Here is a 26,882-nt window from a genome sequence, read left to right on the forward strand (position 1 = left end):
TGCTGTTGAACTGTAAAACCTATTTTCTACATCATTAAAGAGTATCCCATATTGCTTAATCAGCTTGGCACAATGAGACCATTATGTATCACGTTTACAGTGGGGGGGGCGCATGCCCCAGAAAATAAAGGAAAAATAATGCTAAACAGAGTAAATGGATAATGAGTGAGGAAGAGGTGGGGATTGGGATGGGGGTGGTCAAGGACATCACATCCAGGAAAACATGTGGATCAGATGGTGTGATTTAAGGAATAATATGAATACAATATATTGCTTGTTTTGTAAAGCAATATGTGACTACATTATGGTGGTCCATCCTTATTATGTTAAAAAAAGTAATTGTTTCACAATTTAATCTCTTTTCAAAGACAGATATACCGGGGTCGTTTTGTTTCTGTACTTGTGTCAAATGACAGACGAGCAATATTATGTACGATCCATCCTGCAGTGCAGTGGAGAAATAATTGTTATGCAGCTGTGGTATTCCAAAATAATGCATACAGCTTGTGAACCAATCGATTGTGAGCGATGGAAGTGGCTAGTTGCCTGAGAGAAACCCAGTCCAATTCAGCACAAATGTTTAGTAATGAGCCAAATGCCACTTTGAGGAAATGGAACAGCCTCTCATGGGCCAGGTTCTGGAGATGGAGCAGCAGAACTGCCTCCCTGGAATGACTTAGGGGGGTTATAAATATAGGCCATACTCTCCCTCCTCAAGGTCAATGGTACAACCCCATCATTTACACTATACCTTCATCTGAATCGAGCCTACAAGTAGAACACACAAAATGATACACAGTTTAATATCAACATTGATAAACACTGCATCGATACAAAACAATAGAGTTGATTTCTTTCCGAATAATATCATGTCAAAACAAACTTTGGAAAGTTTCAACAGTTCCCTTAAAAGTTACAGGTAGCAATTTAAATACTGTACAGTGAGATCTGAAGCAAGTAATTAATTGATTATCTCTTAATTAGTTCATATTTGATTCAACAACAGCTCTGGAACAAAGCATTGGAGGATGAAAGGAAATCAAAGCATTCAAATCAAAGCATTCAATGAATGATTGAACCAGATTATGACTTCATATTCTGTGGGTTGGGTGTCATTAATGTGACATTAATTCCAAATTCAACAAAGATTCCTAGTCGGTAGGATTTCACTTCAAATCGTTTTAAAGGCAGAACACCCTCAACCATGACTCTTTCTTTGTTAGGGATTTCTATTGCTCATTCTGAAATTCTGCGAATATAGGGGAGAAAAAGACCTGGAAGCAGAATCCGAAGGATGCATTGTAAGCAGGGCTGCTCAGTGATCCAGCACTAAGATGAGACCGCATGTACATAGTCTCCCTGTACAGCCACCACTGGCACATGCTATTGACAAAACAGTAAGCCCGATTAACAAGCATGCACGTGTACATCATCAGCTTCCCACATGATACACATGTCTCATACGTATGCCAATTCAATTAATAACGTACATACGTTACAAGTGTAAAGTAAGCTTATATGTTGAGTAGACATTGAGTATTTCTAAATCTGTACATTAGCTCTAATGAACCCCCCCCCCCAACCCTAACCCTAACCCTAACCCCCCCCCCACATGTGTATAGTGTATTACATGTGACAACACAGTGTTTTTTTAAGCCATACTGACAACATTTCCTGTCATTTACACATGCAGCTCTCATCGACACTGACCGCCATTACATTCAAACAACAAAATAAAAGGACTTGACTTCAACAAATATCTTTGAATTTAAAAAGAGAAAAATAAAATCACATAGGTTTTTGATATTCTGGGCAATAGTATGGAGCAACAGCTTTTTACTTAAAACGACACGATAGTATTCTACACATGAAACAATCAGGTTTTATCACGTGTAGCTATTGTCATGTTAACTGTTCATTCCAATAGCGACACTTAAGACACAATATATCAACAAGAACCAACAACCGAATATGCACATGCACAGAATATCACCACAGACAAGAGGGCAAATGAACCAAGCATTCACAGTCTTGCGGCTCTATTTTAACGGCGTAAACAAAAACAACAGAGGCGCTAGGGGGGTGAGCCTGAAATATTATGGTCTTTTGGTGGTTTTATGGTCTTTTCAAGGCCATCATTTTGTAACGCAACCGATGGCACTTTGTCGTGAACACGCCTCTTTTACCATGACTCCACCCACCTGAGCGCAGACAAGACAGTACTCCAGCACTGTGGTCCTGTATTTTCACCTGTTGCCAATAGGCTTTCAACGAGTGACCATTTTTACGCCGACTGAAAATACGGCGGATGGAGGTCGAAATTTGAGGGCAGGATCATTGTCATGTAATGGAATGAGGAATGGTACCAAACACACGTTACCATTCCTCACTCCGTTAAGGCCGTCCTCCGATTTCTATCGCCACTAGCCTCCGCTGTATAGCGTGGTCAGTAAAACATCAAAAAACGCACTCACTTCAGAGGATATTAAACTCACCTGAGATTCACTCAGTCATCATTCTGTGATCATGAGAGAGAGAGAGAGAGAGAGAGAGAGAGAGAGAGAGAGAGAGAGAGAGAGAGAGAGAGAGAGAGAGAGAGAGAGAGAGAGAGAGAGAGTGCCCATAGACACACACACACAAAGAGAGAGAGAGACAGAGATAGAAAGACAGAGAGAGAGATACAGAGAGAGAGAGGGAGAGAGAGAGAGAGAGAGAGAGAGAGAGAGAGAGAGAGAGAGACGGTGCCCAGTCCACAGAGTTATACACTATGACTGTCCAGTATGGCCCATCCTCTGTGGTGCCTACACTCTGGGCTTCAGATATGGGACAGCACAGATGTGGATCTGTGCCGCTTCAGATCACCCTCACCTTCCTTCACAGGCCAGTTCTCCTCCCCAACACACCCCATCCCATCTCATTCATCTCTGAAGAGAAACATTGGATCCTCATGGCTTTGTCCTGTACAATACAGTATGTCTCAGAGAGAATAGGACTATATGTCTATGGCCAGGACATTCCAGATGGAACAACCTACAGTAGCATCAATGATGGCATATAATGCTGTGTTCATACCATCTCGGAAAAGTCAGAACTTCCAAGTTCAAATGAATTGTAATGTTATTCACATAGAACTTTCTATCAGTTGATGTGATAACTCTCCGAGTGGGAAACTCGGGTATCGTCTTTGTACAGCTGAGTTTCCAAGTCGGAAATGTCCAAGTTTCCTAGTTTCCCGATCGGTTCCCAGATCAGCTGGAACACCGACCGACTCCCTGTATCGCCTCTCCTGATCAGACATTGGTGCAGTTGGTGGAGGGAGGCGTGTCCGCCTTGCTGCGGATCTCCTTGATGTCGTTGAGCGGCGAGTCGCCGGTGATCTGACACCTGAACACCTGCTTGTAGGCCTTCCTGAAGTTCTCCGACAAGAAGGCGTAGATGACGGGGTTGACGGAGGAGTTGCTGTAGGCAAGGCAATGGGCCGCCACCCGGAACACGAAGGAGGCCTGGTTCAGGGGGAACTTGCCAAACTCCACCCAGAGGTGGAGCACGTGGTGGGGCAGCCAGGAGATGCAAAACACCACGACTACCACCAGGACCGTCTGGGCAGTCTGGGAGACAGAGAGACAGAGAGAGAGAGAGAGAGAGAGAGAGAGAGAGATTAAGATCAAGATCAATTCAGAAGATATCATTGGTCCAATACAGTTTATTAGGAGAAGATGATTTGATAACTGATCTAAGGTCCAAAATGGTTATGTGTCTATTTGTCATCATTTTCCTCAATTCTGTTCATCCGGGAATAACTTGATATGTGTAAATTGATTCATTACAAAGTCTGGCAGACAGATACATTACAAAAACAATTATAAGATCAGCCGTCTGCTCTTGAATGAGCTTGGCTCCGAGTTGAATGATTGATGGATACTATCATTTTGTATGCCAAAACTATCAGTAATAAAAGGTGGCGTCTGTCAGGGAAAATGACAATTTCATGCTCACTGGGCTGTTCCTCTCCTCTCCCCTGCATTCCTGGGAAGCGCCTTGATTTACCGCTGCGTTAAATAATTAGCACGCTACATGGAGGAGACGCTAAACAGCACGAGGACACCGAGGAGGCGTAAGGATGCAATGGAGATGATTCCAAAAGTCTGTTTTCTCTGCAATTAGGGTTGAAGGGAGGCTCTCTAAATGATAGATGACTCTGCTACAGTCCCTGAGCCCAACTAAGAGGCAAGCATATGGAGCCTTCCATATGCGTGCGTGCGTCAAAATTAGCAAAATTAGCCGTCAAAGGGGCTGATAAAAGATGAAGGTGATTTATCCAACAATGCATGGGGTGTTATAGCGAACCTAAAGAAACGTGATGGATAGGATCATAAGAAGCAAACAATAGTTACAATCTTATCTTATTCAGCTTCCTGTTCCCAACCATATTTCTTGTGAACCTTTGAGTGTTTCACAGGTTGTTAATGTCAAATTAGCTGATCTAATTTTTAACTTCTATGTCTTTCCCCATAAGCCTACATGTATGTGTATGTGTGTGTGTGTACAGGTTGTTAATGTCAAATTAGCTTATCTAATTTTTAAGTTCTATGTCTTTCCCCATAAGCCTAAATGTGTGTGTGTGTGTGTGTGTGTGTGTGTGTGTGTGTGTGTGTGTGTGTGTGTGTGTGTGTGTGTGCGTGCGTGTGCGTGTGCGTGTGCGTGTGCGTGTGTGTGTGTGTGATTTAGAAAAAACTATTAAACCATACCAAAATCCTCTTGACGTCCCAATATCAATAAATGAAACAAAAGATCAAATCAAAACCCTAATCAAAACACTAAAGAAAGCATGCGGACCAGGTGACATCAGCAATGAAATGCTGAAATTCAGCAGCCCTGAAAAAACATTGTTCAAATTATTCTATTTAATAGTAGATGCTGGAAGCTTTCCTGGGACCTGGAATCAAGGTCTTATCACACCCATATATAAAAAAGGAGACAAATTGGCCCCATGTAATTACCGGGGTATCTGTGTGCAGTAACCTGGGAAAGGTATTTTGTAGCATAATAGACACACATATACTTACATTCCTTAAAAACCACAATACCTTGAGCAAATCCCAAATTGTCTTTCTTCCAAAACACCGCACTTCGGACTATATTCACTTCCTCCACACCCTCATTAATCAAAACATAAAAAAGAAAGAAAGTAATCTATTTCCCTGCTTTATCGATTTTAAAAAGGCCTTTAGAGATTCTAGAGGGGCAACAAAAAGTCCATATTTGGATGCCATGAATCTAGATGTGACAACATCAGGAGGTGCTACATGGAAGTCAGACTTTACGTGTTATGATTGTCAACTAGACTCAAATTCCTTTCAGCACTGGTATAAACCCAAAATCAACATTAACATTGATCAACAGTTTGAGGAAACATTGTACACTTTCTCATTTTCACCCCTCTCACTAGTTTGCTTTGAAGTGTCTGAACTGACTGTACCCTGAACCCTGAATCATTCAAGGATGTCAAGTGAACATCCTTTAAATAATTCATGTTCAGCTGTCAAACCCCCTAATTGACACTGAAATAACCTGTTCCTTTCATCATCAGCAGTTAATATTTCACACAAGCAGTGAATTCCCTGGCTTTATCAACTCAAAGTTAAATGCAGGGTCATATACAGTACATGTAGGCTTATGGGGAAAGACTTTGAACTATCTATAGATAAGCTATCTATAGAGTTTGAACTATCTATAGATAAATAATTTGATGGTAAAATAACATTAACAACCTGAGAAACTGCAAATACTCAAGGGCTCATAAGCAATATGGTTGGGAACAGGAAGCTGAATAAGATAAGATTGTAACTATTGTTTGCTTCTTATGATCCTATCCATCACGTTTCTTTAGGTTTGCTATAACACCCCATGCATTGTGGTGTAAATCATCTTAAACTTGTATCAGTCCCTTTGATGCCAAATGACACACACACACACACACACACACACAGACACACACAGACACACACACACACACACACACACACACACACACAGACAGGCACGCACACACACACACACACAAACACACACACACAGACAGGCACACGCACGCACACACACACACACACACACACACACACACACACACACACACACACACACACACTGTTTTGAATGTATGGGGAGTGGGATCCCTAGAGAAAGGCTAGCAAATCACTGAAGTGAAACACCTTTCCTGAAAGTAGAAACTGTGTGTGGAGATAGACAACTGCGACTGTCTCTCTCCTCTTCTGCACAGGGGAAAACTTTCAACTCACACTTCTGGGAGACCCAGTCACCCAGACCCAACACTAGTAGACACATCTCATTGTGCTGTCTCACTGAGAGCAAGCTGTTAAATCATCTAATTAACTCCACCTCGCACCTCCCATGAGGGGGAGCGAATTCATTAAAACTTTGTGACATGCCAGTCAAAAACAATTACATTCTCGACTCATCGGTGCAACTTTCCGGCCTAACAGCCTCAAAACATTTCTCAGCTAGCAATCAAACAGACAGTTGCCCACTGTTCTGCTTGATGACAACCTGGGCTTCTCAAATTAAAACCCTGTTTCCTATTTAGTGTCACAAGGTATCAGGTGTTCACATGAAATCACATTAAGGTTCCAATTTCTGAACTAAAACAACACAGATGTGGGCCTCGTTTCAATTGATCTCCCGTCAGTTGTGGAATTCATTTCATAATGACCTAAAAACATAGGGTTCCAAGTTTTACCTGCCATTTGTGGGTATGAAAGATACATAGATAGGAATGTGTTGTTGGAGAGCTCTCCCAGGATAAACAGGTGGGGGAAGTGGAGGAACAGCAGCATATTTGCTCCTATAAGCTAAACTTGTCAACCTTATGGACATAGTCCTGATTAGAAAGCTTTCGAGAGATATGCCCCACAGCATGTCAGGTTTAGAAACCCGTCTGCTGTCTTCTTGTTGTGTGTGCCCAAGGCTGATAAGTAGACTCCAGAGATACAGAAGTATGCTTGTTTTCCCAGCTGTCACTGACACAACATTTCACAGCATTGAAGCTACAGCTGTAGAGGCAAGAAGATGAGAAAAGAGATGAGGCTCACACACACACACACACACACACACACACGCACACACACACACACGCACACACACACACACACGCACACACACACACACACACACACACACAATTGATTAAACATTTATTTAAACAGTTTGCCTCTCGATTTGCCATGGACAGAACCAATGCGTTTGCTATATTAATTTGATTCGTTTGATTGTATTCTCTGTGGAAGCTTGATTTAATAAGGTCTCCACATGAACTAGAACTCCTCGTGACGGCAAATTAATAAAGCTGGGGGGGATGGTTGGAACTTCTACAAAACTTTCCACCAGGAAACTGTAACTCTCTCATTCTCAAACGTATCGTCAACATGTCACAGGAAATGTTGTGTTTATTGGCCTGCTCTTGGTATAACATTTAAGATAGTGGTAATAAAATAAAAATATGTCTTTGTGGACGCAAAGTTCAAGCCAACATCCATCATTTATCATGTAACTATGTATCTACTGCATCTGAACTGTACACAATCGCGTTCATATACTTTCATAAATGAATGAATTAATGAAACTAATGAATTTCAAACACTGGGTATACTATTGAACCGGGGTGAGTTCCCTCCAAAGCTCCACCGCACTAACTAAGTCCCTCTAAAGTCCATTTTAGTCAACGGTAAAAAAATAAATAATAATAATCTTAGTGCTAAGAAGCATTCAGTTAACTGACCCCAGAATACAGTGTACTGGATAAATAGATAAATACCCCTGGGGCACATTATCCAGGTCTGCTACCCAGACGGACGGACAATGTGAGCAGCAGCAGCAGCAGCAGCAGCAGCAGCAGAAGGCTGTCACAGACGGGCCAAATGACCATTACCAAGAGTAATGGACCAAAGTCCAGAGTTTGATTGCGCTTTTCCACTCTGCTGCCTCGCTGAAGTGTGTCAGTTCACAGACAAGATGGCCTACAGGAGGCACCTTGGGTGGAGAGTACTACTGACTATACCACACTTTATATCCACAATAAACTCGGTTGGTTATTTTACAATTGCTATTCTCTGGGGGCATAATAAATTGGCATCATTATTATGGTCATTAAGATCATTTGGCTTCAACGTGATGACATTATAGGGCAGTAGTAACTTGAGTGCGTGTTGCTTGTTATAGCCTACATCACAGCCATTGTCCTAAGTGACTAATATTGACCACACATCCTACATGAGATTCGGGTAGATGTTCTGAATGGCTTGATTCAATGCATTTGCTGCCATCATCTTCATCATCATCATCTTCTTCTTCTTCATCATCATACGCACAATCATCATCATCATCATCATCATCCGCACCATCCTCTCATCATCATCCTCATCCTCATCATCCTCATCCTCATCCTCATCCTCTTCCTTATCATCATTACAACCATCATTTTGGTGAATTACCACTTGTACAGTATGGCTCTAAACAAAATGTTTACATACCTTCTTCTTTGATGCCTCTGACTTTTTGGACATGTTTCTGAGTTTTTTGTGTAGGTGATTTAAAACCTGTAAATGCATAGAACATTTTGTAAAAACATATTAAACGATTCATATGTAGGCTAACTATGTAATTCCACGAAGGCTATTGATGTCATTAAATATGTCTATGCCTCAATCTTTAAACAATTATTTATCATACCAGACAGCCTGTCCAATTAGAGTAATCTATCCAAACTTTGAAGACCTTCACATAGATGGCGTGGTTGTGATAACATAGAATAGGATACAATTATCCGTCCAGCTAAGTAGGATAGCCTGATCAGATCATCATTTGGGGTGGGATTACAGAAACGCAAATTAAGAATGTAATTAGAATGACAATAACTCACCTTTGCGTAACAGAACGAAATCAGTAGAAGGGGTATTACATAACCAAAAACAAACGTGCAGACAACGTAGATCTTCTTTTGGGTGTGATCCGGCCACGTTTCCCAGCAATAGGTGTGATTTTCGCCTCTCTGAAATATGTTCTGATAGTACATAATCGGCGCGGCCATGGCTAAGGACAGTATCCAAATAACCACCACTCCGATGAAAGCGTGCTTTGCTACGCGGATCGACGAGGACTTTCTGGAATGCACGATGGCAATGTAACGGTCCACGGACATCGCCGATAAGGTGAAGATACTAACCAACATGGACACAGTGAAGAAATAATGGATGAACTTGCAGATGAAGGCGCCGAGAACCCACGTCGGCATCATGTATACGGTTGACTGGAAAGGGACGCAGAAGAGCAGGTAGGACAGGTCGGCGATGCTGAGGTTGAGGATGAAGATGTTGGTGGTGCTCCGCGGTTTACCGGGCTTACTTCGGGCCAGCACCGTGATGACCATGGAGTTTCCCAGCACACCGAGCGTAAAGATGAGTCCGAACACCAGCAGCGTAATGAAGTTGTCCGTACCAATCCCGAATAAAAGTTTCTGATTCGCATCCTCGTAGTACGTTATGTTGAAATCCCACGGTCCTTCGCTCAGGTTGCTGAAACCTGACGAGTTCATCACTTTTTCTGGAGCTAAAATGCTTTCTACTGGAGAAATTCAGTGAAGTACGAAGGGCGCATACATGCATGACATATAGTATGCCCTCTTCTTACCAAATGGGACATAGGTAGGATGGTTGCAGTAGTTGCCTCACGTTTTGGACTTGGTGATATCTACCAGGTCACGATCATATAAAGAGAAAACGATGTTATGGTTTGTTTCTCAGCGTTTTATCTCACTGTTTTTTTCCCTGTTTTTAGCGTTTTATCTCACAGTTTTTTTCCCTACAGTCCAACAGTAACTAAGCAAACCTCATTTTAAAAATACATGCTGTGTCCATATATATCCCGTATTTTGTCCGGAATTTGCTGTTCTGTTCATCCGTGCGTAATAGCCACTGGTTGAGGTCTCCACAATGCGCACCTGATGCGTCCTTACTCGCGCTCTGCGGCTGGCTAAGAACAAAACTCTCCTCGCCCCGTTATCCCTCTACACATTATAGGAGGGGTTGGGCTGCGCTTCTCACGTCAGCACTCGGTACCACCGCCCAAGATCATGGAGCTTACCAAGAACCATTTCAAACTTTCCTTATATATATACGTTCTCCTGTACAGACATCTTTTACGCAATGTGAATTGGAATGGAACGTGTCTTTCTTATGTGAAGATGAACGTCCTCGTTTAAAGTGTAGTCAGATAGTGGCCAATGAAAAAGTCCTGTTCTCAGTTCTCTTCTCTAGTAATTGGATTAAGAGGTGCTGAAGTTATGATTGATGTACAATTATGACTGATGAACAAAAGAAAGACATTCCATTCTTGCATTTCAAACACAGTCTACACTTCAAACGTTGGGTCCTCTCACCATTGTTAAGGATGGGGATTGCTAAGGGATTGCTAAGGCTGAAATTTGTTTCTGGCGGTATGAGAGAGAGACAGAGAGAGAGAGAGAGAGAGAGAGAGAGAGAGAGAGAGAGAGAGAGAGAGAGAGAGAGAGAGAGAGAGAGAAAGAAATAGATTAAGAGTGATGTCATTGTTAGGATCCAGACATAATCCATAAATACTAAGATTGTCTTTACTGTGGGTAGGGATTCTACCACATCACTGTGTTATTAATGTTGAAATGTTGAGCTAGAACATTCTTGTGTTCCCGACTCTACTCGGGAGAACATGTGGAGTTCTGGAGATCACTCCCCACTCAGGAGAGTACTCCCCACTAGGGAGAGCACTCCCCACTAGGGATCCCTAGGAGCGAATACGCTCCAGAACGCCACATGTTCGTCTTTGATCTCTGATGATTCCTTCCAATTTGCAACGTGTCTCCCATATCATTTTCTAATTGAAGTTTTAATCCCCTGGCTCATCTCATTTAGCAGTTGGGCAGTCTCTCCCTCTGGCTTGCCTGCCACGACCACAGCCTGCCGATCGGGGAATATGTCTCCCTATCTGGTATTCAAATTGGCTTCCATCATTCTCACACCTGTACTGTGCCAAACAGCACATGAGATTTTAGTGGAAAATATCACTGTGTTTTTAATGCAGAGATGTTGAGCGAGAACATTCTTGTGTTACCGACTCTACTCGGAAGACCATTCCTTCCATTTCAACTCCAATTCAGGGGAAAATTGGATTCACTGAAAGGATAGACCCACTGTAATCCTAGGACGATGTTCTGATGGCGTGGCGAGCGACTGGATCGACTGGCTGGAACCGAGTTGTAATTGACCCCGACTCTTTGCAGGACTTGAGCTTCAGGTCTCATATTGTATGCACAGTAGTATGCTCTACTTTGGAATGAGGAATTCAATCCTTCTGTGCTCGTGTAAACATGCCTGACAACAGTACATTGAGCAGTCTGTTGAGCAGAGTCAATGGTTTTGGAACACAAACCCCGAGCATGATTTCTGTATGAACACTGTATTCCTTTTGTTCTGTTTCTGAATGCTGTTGCTAAGACTCTGGCTGGCCTCAGCTGTGTGAGGAATGAAATGAACATCGAGGTTTGTGGAGTGCTGCCCCAGGAGCTATGGCAACAGAGACACAATACCACAGTGCGGACTAGAGTGTGTGTTCCCGCTCATTGCGGCAGGGTCGGGGTCGAGGGTTTTTTTTACAGCCAAGTTCTGCTTAGATTATGGCTGCCAACCCAAACACAACCTACCGCAGTCACCACCATGTCACCTCCATCACCACAATTGTGTTTACCGCCCCGACTCACAGAGACAGAAACCGCAGAGACAGGCAGGGACACCACCACATTGTCTGGTGGGGAGAGATAAAGAGACGGACTACAACTCAACCGTACCTATCATTTGATTGAGATCATATTCAGCTCTAAGACAGCACTATTTTTCATTCAAAGGTCACCCTATAGCCATTGTCACGGCATAAAAAGATTTTGATTTGACTTAGACTTAAGGGAGAAATATTGTTCAGTCGGTAAACGACGAGAGATATAATCATGGGGAAAATATGGAATGATCTGAACAGAATGACAACAAACAAACGACAGCAATATGACAGGATATAAACAATGATTTAATCGCCAAGAGATTATTTCAAATTGAGAAAGAAAATAAACAGAAACAGTGTGTGTATCATAACACGTGGAGAGCTTAATGGCCTGAAATGATGATCATCGGTCATATGCAAACAGCAACGTTGAGACAGGATGATGTAGCACTAGAGCATATGGCCGACCGCAAACGACAATATACACAACTTTGGAAGAACATTGTGCTGTAGCTGATAATAGATTGATGAATGACAACAACATTTTGCAGTCTATTTTTCTTATGGTCCAATAGTTTATTGAATAAAATGTTAGAATAAAAAAAAAGGGCTCCATTTGTTATGGGTGAGGTGGTATTACCTCCACTAGATGGGGCTATTCTATATTAAAGAGATAAAGGAGTTGTCAAATACAGATGTGACATTAATTCATTGGTTCATGAGTTTTACTTTGTATATGAATGGTTGATGCATGCAGTAATGTAATGTGAAATGAATGAGTCTGTCTGTCTGTCTGTCTGTCTGTCTGTCTGTCTGTCTTCTGAATTACTGTTGTCTGGTTCAGATGTGTCTTGTTATCCCTCTGCCTCTAGATGCAATGGAAATAACCAAAAAGCCACCCTGATAGCCAAATCAGCATTCATAATGAACATACAATGGATATTTCTGGTGTTTGGGGAACAAACAGATACCTTTCTAGACTTTAGGTGGAACAGTTGTATTGGGAACATCTCAAGTTACTGGAAATGCACCCCAGATAAGACTTTGTAGCCTCTCTCTGATAGGTCCTTCATTTTTTGTCAGATATCAGAGCTATTTCATGCTTGGCTTACCGAACGGTAGGATGCCCAATACAGGGGGCTTTCTGGGTTGACTGTGCCAGGTTAAAAGAGAATGACGTCAACAGGTGGGTATGTGTTTGGGTGTTTTTGCTGTGAACATTGTCTGAGTGTTCTGAGTGGGGTGAAGGCTCTTGCTATTTTCAGAGGACCTTAATCACTGTTTCTGATGGGGAAGGTGTCTCCGACTCCACCGACACGACAATTACCTGCTTGTTGTTGTCGTCGTCCAGGAAATGATGCTGGCTAGCAGGATGTACTCAGGAAACGGTCGGCCACTGTCCACCGTTCCAGGATCGGTGGGGAGACTCCGCGTTAAGCGGAAGACATAGGGGAAAATACATTAGCATAATGTATTGTTCAGCCTGGAGGCCATGTTGCAAATGCATACTAGTGAGGTCAAGCATAATAGTCACTGTTACATATTTTCCTCTAATCAACATAAGATTCCGTGGCAACACAAACACAACAACAGTTCGTTCCCAGTCAAAATACTATACAGTATGTAACCTTAGAATGAAATTCCACCCATATTGTAGTTATTACAATGAATGGGGGATGTGTGTGTAGGGTGATTGTGGTGTTAACGGCCACTCTACGTGATTACAGGCCCAGAGAAGAAACCAGGCTTTGGTTGATAACGATCGTGGTTCTATGAGGACAACATCACTGGCCATCAACATTTCAATACGAAAAGGCCAGAAAAACAACAGTCGTCAATCGAGTAAGAGGAGACGGAAAATCTCTTTGCGTAATCATTTCCTGCTCCTTGCTGAATGGAAAACATCCTAGTTATGTATTAAAGTCTCCAATCAGGGTAATTGCACTGAACCGTATGTATAGTCATTACAGATGAGAGGAAAACACTGACTCCTGCAGTAGCCTTTTCCAACCAGTAGGGAGGTTGCTTCGGGTAATATGGCTTTGGGGTCAAATGCAAATGAAACCTTTTTCCAGAGAATAGGTGCTTTAAATCATATTATTGGTATTATCTTACATGGATAACATAGGCAGAGATGGGTAGGAAGTATTAGCTCATATCAATGTGCCCTATCAGTGATCACTTGATACATTATACATTCACTTACATTCTAAGAGTTCCAATGAAAAGGCAGTGATGGTAAAGGATCTCCCCATATTAGTAAGGTTTCAACTTCTGAAGTTGTGTGATCCTGATGGTGTTCTGATCAAAGAATTATAGGGGGTAAAAAGAGAGATCACTTTCAAGGAAATTGAAGTTGTACCAAGTGTGACCTCACAGGATTATGGCACCTAAATGGCCAAACGATATTTAGGTATTTGTCCCTGCAAACTTTACATGTGTTGCTGTTAACGTTTGTTTATTGTTGTTATGCTTCAGTGGGGGAAGAGTGGGAATGGTACAGAGCAATTTCATCAAATATTGACATGAGCAAATTTGATTCTGGGTTGGTTGGGATGGATTTGAATAAGGCATGGTGTCTTTAAAGATTCAGTTCAAAAAAGAAAAGAAAACTTGATTTGACTTAGTGAGACTAAACTTGATGCAACTTTGCAATGGATGACACTTAGCAACTGCACAGGTTGCCATACTCATTTCAGTGCAAGAGAACCCAAAGAATCAATTTGAATTATTTTAACATTTATTCATCCAGGCTAGTCTTACTGAGAAGCAATCGACTTGTCAAGAGAGACTTCTGTATATTTATTTGTATATTAAAAGGCTGATTGACAATAGAAATAGAAAATGACAAATGAATGGCACTCCAATAAATTCACTTTAAATCATAATATTTATTGCACAGACACGTTCTGCATGTGCTGTCCTCAGCATGCATTAATTGTCCCTTGACAATAGCAATGATAAACAATAAGTGAGAGAGATTTTCAATGGACCTTGTCATCACATTTAGCCTCTGTTGTTTAACAGTGCTTGTAGAAATTACCATTCCAAAATTCAAAATTCTCCACATTTTCCTCACTCCTCAACCCACCTCCTCCCCCTCCTCCCTCCTCCCTGCCTGCGCGTGACTTTGTCAACTACTTTGAAAAGAAGGTTGATGACATTAGCAGCTCTTTCTCTCTACCTCTCGCCAACACTGCTACCACTCCTCCCAAACCCACTGTGCTACACTCGGTCTCTGGTTTATCAGCTCTTTCCCCCCTCTCCCCTGATGATATTCTGAAACTGGTCACATCCAAGCGGGCAACCACCTGCCTCCTCTATCCTATCCCCTCCCCCTTTCTCCAATCCATTTCCAAAGACCTCCTTTTGTTCCTCACCACCATAATCAATTCCTCTTTATCCACAGGATCTGTCCCAGCTGCCTTTAAGACAGCCAGAGTCAAGACTCTTCTCAAGAAACCAATTCTTGACCCGTCTGCTGTCCATAACTACAGACCGATATCCCTTCTCTCCTTCTTATGTAAAATCCTTGAACGTGCTGTCTGTAACCAACTGTCTCACTACCTCCTTCAGAACAACCTCCTTGACCCTCACCAATCTGGTTTTAAGGCTGGGCACTCTACTGAGACTGCTCTCCTTGCTGTCACGGAGGCCCTCCACTCTGCTCGAGCTTCCTCCCTCTTGTCTGTTCTCATTCTTCTGGACCTGTTCTGCTGCAGTCGACACAGTAAACCACCCGATTCTTCCACCAGATCCTACCTGGCAGAAAAAAAAGAAGTAATTCTTCCTTCTTCTAGCATTGTGACTGCCAATAGCCCCTGGTCCTAGCATAGATTACTTTTTCTTATGATGACTGATGGATAGATGATTCACTTTCTTAGACAAATGTATTTGCTGTAAGTCGCTTTGGATAAAGGCGTTTGCTAAATACCAAAAATGTAAATGTAAATGTAAATGTAGAAATGTAATTTCCTATATGAGCTTTACGTGGCTGACAGTGTTGTTGGCCCAGACTCTGTTCTCCATTTGAACAATACTACAAAATAAACAACATCAAAACAATACAATAGGGCTTTTAAGCATTTCATTGTACTGTTTACTGCTGATGAATAAACTTTGATTTGATATGATATGATTTATGTACCGAAACTTGTCTTACGTCTTTGGCTCTTTGTTTGTGTGAAATTGGAGTTACTTCTTCTTTTGCTTGTTCACACATTTCTGTTTTGACGTGTTTTGACGTGTTTTGACGTGTTTTGACGTGTACTACAGCAAGATTGTGTAGATACTGAAGAGACATGGACAGAAACAAGATGAGATTGGTCTAGAGAAGGGTCAAAGGGTGACATTACTACCCCTACCCACTGATCTGTATAGTCTATATATAATAGAGTAGATCTTTGGCCGTACCCCTACACCCCATGAGGAACCATGAGTTGAAGCACATGATCACCTCCCCACCAAGACGTTTCACGAGGTTGGCTTCAGTCACTATCTCAGACAAAAGACCTCGAAACACTGAAGAGAAACACACCAGAGGGACGCTTTGCATTACACTGAATACCCACTGTGTACAATGGGCTTAGGGATCAGTGGTTCAACCACTCATGGCAGTGTGTGTGTGTGTGTGTGTGTGTGTGTGTGTGTGTGTGTGTGTGTGTGTGTGTGTGTGTGTGTGTGTGTGTGTGCCCCCGCAGGTTGGACCACAATTGTGCAAGAGCTTCAGAGGTCTTTTCCATGACAAGTGTATCCAAATGTCCTGGGTGACACAACTGATACCTGCATTGCACCACTGTCAAAGCCTTTGATGTCTGATCAAGTATGAATTACTGTACATACGCTACTCATGAGTAATTAGCCTACATACAACTAAAGGTTACAATAACTGGTTTAAAGCACCAATTCAAATGAGCAGTTCCCTATTCCTCCAAATAAGGTGATGTATTCCTATATATAATCCTTATATGCAGTTGAGTAATTCCATGCTTTTTAGTCATAATGCTGATGTGCAAACACTTGCTGCGCTATACCGCGAAAGAACGTGTCTGGTGACACGGATAACGTTACGAGAGCGTGCGTGTACTGACGTGCTCTTTTGCCCACATTTCTTCGCGGAGTAACAACATTCCGCCCCACCCCGAAGAATCATCACTGTACCTAAAACAGGAAGCAACGACAATACATGTTTAACGAAGACATTCTGTGAAAACAGCAACGTCAATTCGCAGACAAGTCTTGGTCTTTTTTTTCCATTGAGAAGACATCGTCCAAATCCCAAAAAATCACTGTCTCGTATTGTGGATGCATTTGATTCAATCCAAACGGAGAAGGGTATGTACACCGTCGTTTAGAGTGAGTGGGAGAGTGTGTGTGTGTGTGTGTGTGTGTGTGCGAGAGAGAGAGAAAGAGAGAGAGCAATGCAAGTAAATTGTGTTGTGTACTTTCGTCCATGTGACCGATACACAGTTAATCTATCATATAGACAGCCGTTGAATCGGCTGCTTGACAGTGATACATCAGTCGATTTACATAGAAATGTTATGTCAACATAATAATGTATCCGATCCAACGTCGTCTTGTTTGCCGCTACCAGGTAGGGCGCGCAAGGTTTCGATGACATCAAATATGCGTGGAATGTTCTGTTTTAAACATTTCTATTTAATAGGCCTAGGGCCTAGCACATCGACACATAAAACACCTTAAACAAATGCCTTGTTTGTATATGCCAATCCCTGTAATCGGACGTGCGATACAATAATACTCAGCGCATCAACTGAACGTCAGCGCAATGACAGATCACAACACGTTTCCCTCTCAACAGTGGTGACACCGTCGCTTGGTTGCGTGTCATGCTTCTGGACACCTTGGGCAAAACGGATGACTCTATTTCAGGACTGTGGATGGATCAGCCTCATTCCCTGTGTCAAAAAAAAACGTCTTATAAAACTGACAGCAAATTGTAAACAAAGCTTTGACACCAAGCCTGTAGCCATGTTGTCAGATATGAGCAACTGTGTGTAACAGTGCTATGAAGCATCTTCATAGCTGCTTCAAAGAACTAACTGAGCTGTTGTGTGCACTGTTGTTTACTTGACTTGAATTCATATTTTACCATAATCCAGTATTATTTTTGCATGTGGTGTGAATACAGAGAGAGGAAGATAAACAGGCAACATGACTTAACAGAGGTAGGCCTTTGCTTGATTTGAATAGCTTTATTTAGGCTAGTAAAGCAAAGCAAAGCAAGCCTTGATCCAAAACAAGATACAAGCCTAAAGCAGCTCTCATACCTGATTTGCTGTGCTCTATAAATACAAGCACTTACACACGAGTGGCTGTTTATATGGGAACTCCAGTGATTTAGTGAAAAAAAACAAGCCTGTAAGCATGACTCTCCTCTGGACATGGAACATCCAGTGGAGGAGAAGGGGAAGGAATACGTAGGTCTAGGTCATTGGCTGGCTGCACATGTGTCCTCACACTGCAGCTTACTCAGATCATGACATCTGGTAGCAGATAGGGACTCAAAACACAAACCAAACCACCGTGTGAACTAAATGATGAGCTTGGGTACACTTTACAGTATACTGTGTGTAGTAAAGCTGAGGTTGATTTTATAACAATATTGTTATTCTACTGACATTTGTGAGAGTCATTTTGTAATTGTTCTGTAATTAGGTCCACAGTGTATTAGGGTCAAGCGGTTCTGTTGTTACTGGACTAAGGAGCTAACCAAGAGGTGGAATAAGGAGATTTGTTCCACATGTGGGCCATAGCAAAATGGTGTGTCAACACGTGTGTAAGAACTATTTCACCTGAGGCCCTAGCAGCAGTTGTGTAAGAACACTCTACAGAAAGGCACGCACACAGGCACACACAGGCACACACACACCCACATACACACACACACACACACACACACACACACACACACACACATGCACATACACACACACACATGTTGTTCTGAACAAGAAAGATCAAAGTAAAGTTATGTTGTTCTTTTCCATAGCTGAATGCTACAAGGTGTTTACAGGCATTCCCTGATATCGTAGAGGTATGAACTCACTCAGACAAAAATGCCCAGATGTTTGCTTAACAGTCACATGACATGTCTTGCTCAACATTCCTCCATTTGACACACACAAAGCATGCCTTTTTGCACCTGACACACATTTTATAGGCAGGCTTTTATTGTGTGTATTGGGCATAAACCTTCATTTTTTTAATAAAGGGTTAGGGATGTTTTGAAACTATTTATCATAGTTGTTGCCTCATCTATATTTTGCAGGGGAATGGCTGTGATAGACAGGAAACTAAGGAAACAGTAAAGTCCTCTCATTTTTATCCTCAAACTGATCCGTATTAGATAGGCCACTATCAGGCTATGGTGTGGCTTATGATGTGTATCAGTAAGAGTGTGTGTGTGTGGGTGGGTGGGTGGGTGTGTGTGTGTGTGCGTGTGTGCGTGTGTCTGTGTGTGTGTGTGTGTGTGTGTGTGTGTGTGTGTGTGTGTGTGCGGGTGGGTGGGTGGGTGTGTGGGTGGGTGTGTGGGTGTGTGCTGTGTGCAGGCATGTTGTGTGCAGCTGTACGCGCGTGTGTGTGCCTGCATGTGTGTGCCGATAGCAGGTTAGTCAACTTCCTCTTCTCGTTCTCACAGAACTTCCTCCCGTCTTCTCTCTCACTTCCTTCTCTCTCTGTCTGTCTGTCGGTGTCAGGTCGATCCAAAATCCACCTTTCAACTCCTACAGTATACAGTCTGTGACATCAGAGTGTTTTCCATGGTGCAGCCAGACTCTCAGATTGTGCTCACTCACACAGCCAGTATTCATAGCCAGTCATAGCCAGAGTCTGAAATCTTCACACAGTGTGGGAGGCCTGCATAGAGGAAAGAGCACACACATACACAACAGATGGCAACGCTGAATGTCACGGCACCAGCGCCAAGCGTAGCGCTCCCAGCTTGTAATTGCGATCCTCAGGTGGCCGTGCTAGTTGCATTACATTTACATTTATGGCATTTAGCAGATGCCTTTATCCAAAGTGACTTGCAACAAATACCTTTGTCTAAGTAAGTGAATCATCTCTCCATCAGTCATCATAAGAAAAAGTCATCTATGCTAGGACCAGGGGCTATTGGCAATGTTTTGTTATTATTCATTTATTTGCAGTAGAGAAACTTGTACAGGGGGGGTAGTGGAGATGAGGAGGCACAGTTAAGATGTAGCCTGAAGAGATGGATCTTCAATCTACGGTGGAAGATAGGTAGTGACTCTGCAGTCATGACAGCAGTGGGAAGCTCGTTCCACCAGCGGGGATCCAGAACAGTGAAAAGCCGTGACCGAGTAACGCGACTGCTGCATCCATGTAGAGGCAGCGGTGCCAGATGGCCAGCCGAGGTGGAAGAGCGGAGTGATCAGGCAGGGGTTTGGGGTCTGACCATTGCTTGCAAGTAGCCAGTGAAGGGTGCCAGTGAAGGGTGTGAAGGAAGGGGGTGACATGGGAGGGGGTGGATTTGGGAGGGGGTGGATTTGAGGGGAAGGGATTACGATGCGAAATGGTTCAACTGGAAGAGGGGTAACAGTAAGGTTGGAGGTATGGGAGGATCTGGTGAAGACAAGGTGGAGCTGATTGCCCGCCTTATGAGTCGGAGGAGAGTGGGACAGGGTAAGGCTGAAAGTTAGTGTGTAATCTGTGGTGAAGAATATCAACACCTCCCTCAGGGCTTGTTTACGACGGTTGGACATGACGGTTGACACGTAAGGGAGCTCAGCGATGCCTGTACCAAAGAAACAAACAGACATGTAAACAAATAAACATTCATAGGCACGCACACACGCATACACACGTCACTGGCCCTGAGGTGGAGATTTTGGTTGTCCTAGTTGCCTCTTGTTACTTGATGAAGAGACATACTGTTGTCCTCATGATTCTAATCTGTAGAAACATGGGGTTTTGAGTCTGGATTGGTCATGCTTCGTACCACAAAACCAAGAGATCCTGAAGCTGAACCTGTGTGTGTGTGTGTGTGTGTGTGTGTGTGTGTGTGTGTGTGTGTGTGTGTGTGTGTGTGTGTGTGTGTGTGTGTGTGTGTGTGTGTGTGTGTTACCCAGGTCATGGAGTACAGTATACTTGGGGGCAAGGCAGCATGAGATTACTGACGAGCAGTCTGTTGCCCAGAGGGAAAGCAGTCTGTTGCCCAGAGGGAAAGCAGTCTGTTGCCCAGAGGGAAAGTTCTCCTCTCTTGAGGAACTTGAAATTAAATCCTTGCAGGTCACCCAGAGTATGAGAACAAGCAGTTAGCGTAGCAGCTCCACAGAGCTAACGACTGTACTGTTACTGTACAAACCTGGCTCAAAACACAGCTGTCCTCCTCGACTGACTCTGTGTGATCTGAGTCTGAAGCTACTGTAGATTCTGCTACTGATACTGGGCTTGCTTTACAGAACAAGACAGACCCCCGTGTCATAGTCCTAACTAAGGAGGGGTTTAATTAGTGGATTCATCGATTCGTCAATCGCTGGCATTCAAACCGATTTTAAAATGGTTGTGGGAGGGATGTGTGTCTGTTTATCCACCAGAAACAGACGCTGCTCTGTCTTTCACTCACCGTCACGATCCAACCACTCCTGTCTGGTCCAACAAGAGCTCTGCAGTCATAATAATAATAATAATAATAAAAAAAAACAAGGACAATTGTTATGGAAATGATGCACCACAGGGTGTAGGGTTTATCAACCTTGATAACCATCACTGAATTGGACCCATCCCTACTCCTAACCCGTATTGGGTAACACCCTACATTGTGTTGTTAATGTACCTGTAGTGCCACTTTGACTCTAATTACACTTTTAACACGTTACATGGTGATTCAGTTTTATTTGCATATTAATGTTCTTAAATTACATTAAAGGGGAAGTTTACCCGAAATCCATTTTCATGTGTATTTGTGGTCAATCCATAATGCATTCCGCCTTGAACTATCACCATTTTGCGTGCAGCTGCGTCACACCTAACGAAAAAAGCGAGGTCTGTGTTTACATCCTAAAACAGTCACATACCGCGTTAAAATACGTCAGACGAGAGCTTTGCACTCTGACCCTACTCTACTATGCCAGGGATTCCCAGAGAGCACCACGTGCTACATCTAGCCGTGTTCAACAGAAGGACCTCGCGTGGGTGTCTACTATTGACTCAATGACAAAACAACAAATCCACAAGATTACAGCGGACAATTCCGCTTTAAGTATTTGGCTGCAGACACCGATGATGTTGTTTTTGACTGCTTCTGAAATGTGAAAGTCGGCAAGCTCATCCATCCCTATGTCTCAAAAGAAGATACTTAGAGTGCCAGTGTGAGATATTTGGAGTGCCTGTATGAGTCTCTGAATGCTATGATTGTGACGAACTCTTCACTCCTCTTGTCACTGGTCTCCAGACAATGTCAGTGGCGAGAGAGAGGGATGAGTGGAGGAGTGGAGTAAAGACTAGACTAGGCAGGGAGAAAACGCAGAGAACAGAACAAGCAAAGAGAGAGAGAGACATTTAAAGTGGAGCCTCTCGCTCTCTTCCATAAATAGTCACAGGGCTTCCACCCAGCTGTGTGTCCTGATTACTGCTCATCACATGTTCTCACCCGGGACAGATGTTGACCTGACCTCGTATGGAGCAGCTCTCATGATCATACTGTATTTCCAGTAGCAGCAGGGGACTTGTACACACACGCACACGCACACATGCACGCACGGTAGCACACACCTACACCCACACCCACACCCACACACACACATACACACACACACATGCATGCACGGTAGCACACACACCCACACCTACATCCACACCCACACACACACACACACACACACACACACACACACTGTAGTCCAAGTGGCAGTTCCTTCCCTGCATGGCTGTGTTACATGACCATTACGTCAGCCTCACGGCAACCGAGGACATCTGGAGGAGTTGAATAAAGCACTTGTCTGTCTGTCCACAAGCACCATGGAAGACCCATGCCACGCCAGCACCACACACACACACACACACACACACACACACACACACACACACACACACACACACACACACACGTGCCAGGCACCTAAGGGGGCATTCTCTTAGTGAGCGAATGATAGTGTGTGTGTGTGTGTGTGTGTGTTCCACATAGCTGAAAGCATGTCTATGTGTGATTCTCTTGAGACGTAGTTGAATAGTTGAGTGGATGAGAAGCATGTGTGTGTGTGAGAGAGAGAGAGAGAGGGTGGGGGTTATACTATATGTCCGCGTTCAGCACCTTGGAGAGGGCAGTACCACTCACCCCTACTAGGACCACACACAGCGGCTCTGAGGGATAACACACTCGTGTTAATCCTTCTACTGTTGCCAGCGACGCTGTAAGGCCCAAGAAAAACAGCTCCATCCGCCCACGCTGTAAACTGTTTGCTTTTCTTTCCATATCAACAAAACTAGAGTCAATTGTTTGCTTGGTCCTCTGAGTCATCTACAAAGCCCTGACCATTTAGTAGTATTCTTGATGACCCCTGTCTTCTGCCAATTTGACCCAGTGTGTGTGTGTGTGTGTGTAGCAGGAGAAACGAATGCCTGACTGTCTATCTGTTTTCCTTTGCAAAGAGAGAAGATTGCTTTTTTTCTGTTGACAAACGGACACTTGAAACCATCTTTCTTAGCTGTCAATTGGAAGGTACAGGTTTTGAATGCAGCTGCTTTATCTCCGAACGGGTCAGCAATAACGATGTTCTCCGTTTTCCATTCGGACAGCGTTTCCATTTCTCAGAATACAGCCCATTATCTTCCAGTGGGGCTCATACATTGACGGACGAGTCGGCCATCGGTGATTTGCTTTTCTGTATTTACGAGTGTCAAAAGTTGAAATGTCCCCTTTTATCCGTTTTTTTGTGCATTTCATTCGTCTCAGCCTGAACAGACCTTGCTGTGTCAGAGCAGTCACTCACTGTAAACACAGGAGCGTCCCTGGATAGAGCATGTGTTGTATACACATTCATATTTAATAAGCTGCTTGTTCCTCAGGGGGACTAGTGTCAAAAAAACAAAGGCACCGGTTTAACACCACACATTAAACAAACAACTAGCTGGAAAACCAAAAAAAAAACAGAAACATGGAACAATTGGTTTAACTGAAAGTATATCAGGTATTACGAATGAATGAAACCTCTGCCGGCAACAAGCAGACCCAATCAGAAATGCTGTAGTTAGATTTTCTAAATAATTGAGTGTAATGCCCTTAGGTAATGGACATCAGAGTAATGACATGAGATCAGCAGTCTGAGAGGATATAGATAATTGCTCATGTGCACTGATGACTCTGCTGTCGGAGCCTGAGCCAGTGTCCTGGGAGTGTTGGCCTATATGTGAGGCTGGGGTCGGCCTATAGTTAGCATGCTCTCTGATATATCCTCATACAACCTTAATAAGTGTGTGTGTGTGTGTGTGTGTGTGTGTGTGTGTGTGTGTGTGTGTGTGTGTGTGTGTGTGTGCGCGTGCATGCCTCTGTCCGTCCCTCCCTCCCTCCGTCCGTCCGTCCGTCTGTACATCGGAAAGTGAGAGATTCCTCTTTCTTTCCCTCTTTCCCCAATGTTCTCTTTCCCTTGCTGGCCCTACCGACAGTGATTTTCTCCCCCTCCCTCACTGGAGAGTGTATTATATAGGCCTCTCTGCACAAAGCCAAGGAAATAAGCACCTTTTGTTGCGTTGGAGGAGCTACCTGGAGTTTTTAATTACAGTTTTTATATTTTTTCCCCCTGTGTTATGTAACGTACATGTCTTGCAAGTCCTTGCAGGATTCTACTGTGGTTGTGCAACACTATATAACACTATATAACACTATATTCTCAATTTTCCCAGAATCTTTCACATGTCTGTTATAGTTTCACAATGTGTATTGTGCATTGTCACTTTCCTTGGCTGGCTTGTTTTTAGCTCCTGAGTTGTTTCTCCCTGCTATATTTCCAGCTAAAAGCCTGTGTTCTATGTGGCGATAGCCACTGAAACGCCTAGCCATGCTAACACGATTTAGCCATCCCCTCAAGGTAGTGACTGTTGTTTTAAAAGAGGATTAGGCCTAAAACCTACTACTGGGACTTGGAGAGCTCAGCTAATCAGAGCTTACAGTAGGCCTAAATGTCAGTTATACAAGTTGTCATTTGCTCCACTGGTCACAGCGGTTAATACTGAAACTATGACTCATGCTTCTGGAAAATAATATCCGTATAGAAACTTGAGTCATGGTTGTTTTCATGACATTCATTTGAACTATTTGTTGTGAACTAGTTGTGAACCTTGAACCTGTTCATATGGAACAGAAATGACACTGCTCCAGGGGGTCAATAATAATAGTAATTTAGTAATACAACAATAATCTCAAAGTGATCCTGCTCTAGAAATTAGGGTTCATAGGAATCAGAAATTACCCTGCTCTATAAGTTAAGGTTCATAGGAATCAGAAATGACCCTACCCTAAGGTTAGGGTTTATAGGAATCAGAAATGACCCTACCCTAAGGTTAGGGTTTATAGGAATCAGAAATGACCCTGCTCCAGAGCTTTGGGTTCATAGGAATCAGAAATGACCCTGTTTTAGAGGTTTGGGTTCATAGGAATCAGAAATGACCCTCTTCTAGAGCTTTGGGTTCATAGGAATCAGAAATGACCCTCTTCTAGAGCTTTGGGTTCATAGGAATCAGAAATGACCCTGCCCTAAGGTTAGGGTTCATAGGAATCAGAAATGACCCTGCCCTAGGGTTTTGCTAGGTAAACAGCAGCCAAATAAAAGTTGTATTTCACTCATACGATTACGAGGTAGGTGGACGGAGCTAACAGACCAACAGTTGATTTACAGGACTGTTGCTCTCACGACAGCCGTGTGAGATGTGTGGGCCTGGGGCCCGGTATGTTAGCAGGCTTGTGCCAACTCGAAGTGCATTGGAACGTCCTACGTCCTACATTCCCAGGATCCAGGATTAGCTTCCCAGGAAGCTAAACTCATGATTCTTTGCCTCTGTGCTTCTTACTAACTCTCACGGTTATATATATTTCCCCGGGAAGAGTCAAGGAATAAGGGAATCGCTTGGACTACTGTGATTTGGAAAGGTTTGTATTTGTTTTTAGGGAACAGGTTTAATTTACTGACCAATGCTGTAATGGACCAGCTAGGTCACAAGAGGCAGTGAGTAGGGTGCAAAAATAGGGGGTTTAGTTCCCAATCTTGTGGATGGTACAAGTTAAGAGAAAATAGACTGAGATAAAATGCATAATGAAAGAAATGAATTGTACATAAAATAAAATAAGAACTGTTTTAAGCCACAATATAAAGTAACTCAGATCAAATAGCAAAATAGAACTCAAAACCAGACCATCTGGCTGCAGCAGTGTGAATCTCCTGATTGACAGGTGAGGTGGATATTTAAAGAAATTGGCCGGACCCAATATACACTCAAGGGATGCTTCACAGGTACACATATCACTTCTTAGCTCTCAAAGAGCTACTGTAACACACACTGTTTTCGTATTGAGGAATAAAACACATTGATAGCATTGTATTATGTATACACATACTGTACGTTAAATAACAATCATTAGAAATCCATCTTTTATTGAGGGAATACATTTCCCCCCGACATAATTAGCAGAGGTGGTATCACCCAACACCTCTTAGGACTGAGTGAAGGAGGGCACCATTCAGTTGGCACACCCTTCAGTTGGCACACCCTTGGCCCCCATGCTGTCACTGTAACCATGTGACTTAGAAGCATGACTAAGAATGACTAAGAAGCATGCACACCACCTAGGACACGAATGTAGCAAAGGTCAGTCAATAAAGTTTGTTTGGGATATTTGAAACTTCGTCGAGAAAATCGTGCAAAGCGAATGTAAAGGGGGAAATGTAAAGAATGTAAAGGGGAAAAAATGAGATTTAACACAGCCATCACAAACACACACACACACACACACGCACGCACACACACGTCCCTATCAGCAGCTGTGACCGCTCTGGTGTTGACACTCCTTCTGGTTTTTGCTTTCA

At 43.1% G+C, this 26,882-nt stretch overlaps 2 protein-coding genes across 2 annotated transcripts in view; one reads left to right on the forward strand and one right to left on the reverse strand.

Moving 5' to 3' along the window:
* Positions 1-3,290: 3,290 nt before the first annotated feature.
* On the reverse strand, positions 3,291-9,607 carry galr1a (galanin receptor 1a; the record flags this gene model as incomplete). Its single annotated transcript, XM_083678212.1, has 3 exons — positions 3,291-3,608; positions 8,547-8,612; positions 8,936-9,607. 3 exons carry the CDS (start codon positions 9,605-9,607, stop codon positions 3,291-3,293), a joined length of 1,056 nt encoding a protein of 351 aa, XP_083534338.1.
* A 7,384-nt stretch (positions 9,608-16,991) lies between these two features.
* The window catches only part of LOC310811001 (myelin basic protein-like), a gene marked incomplete at its 3' end in the record, with an annotated part of 39,344 nt that continues 29,453 nt past the window's right edge, over positions 16,992-26,882 (forward strand). The window contains exon 1 of the mRNA XM_083678966.1: positions 16,992-17,151. The remainder of the gene's footprint in view (positions 17,152-26,882) is intronic.

Source organism: Argentina silus, assembly GCF_951799395.1.
Source record: "Argentina silus genome assembly, chromosome: 10".
Lineage (NCBI taxonomy): Eukaryota > Metazoa > Chordata > Actinopteri > Argentiniformes > Argentinidae > Argentina > Argentina silus.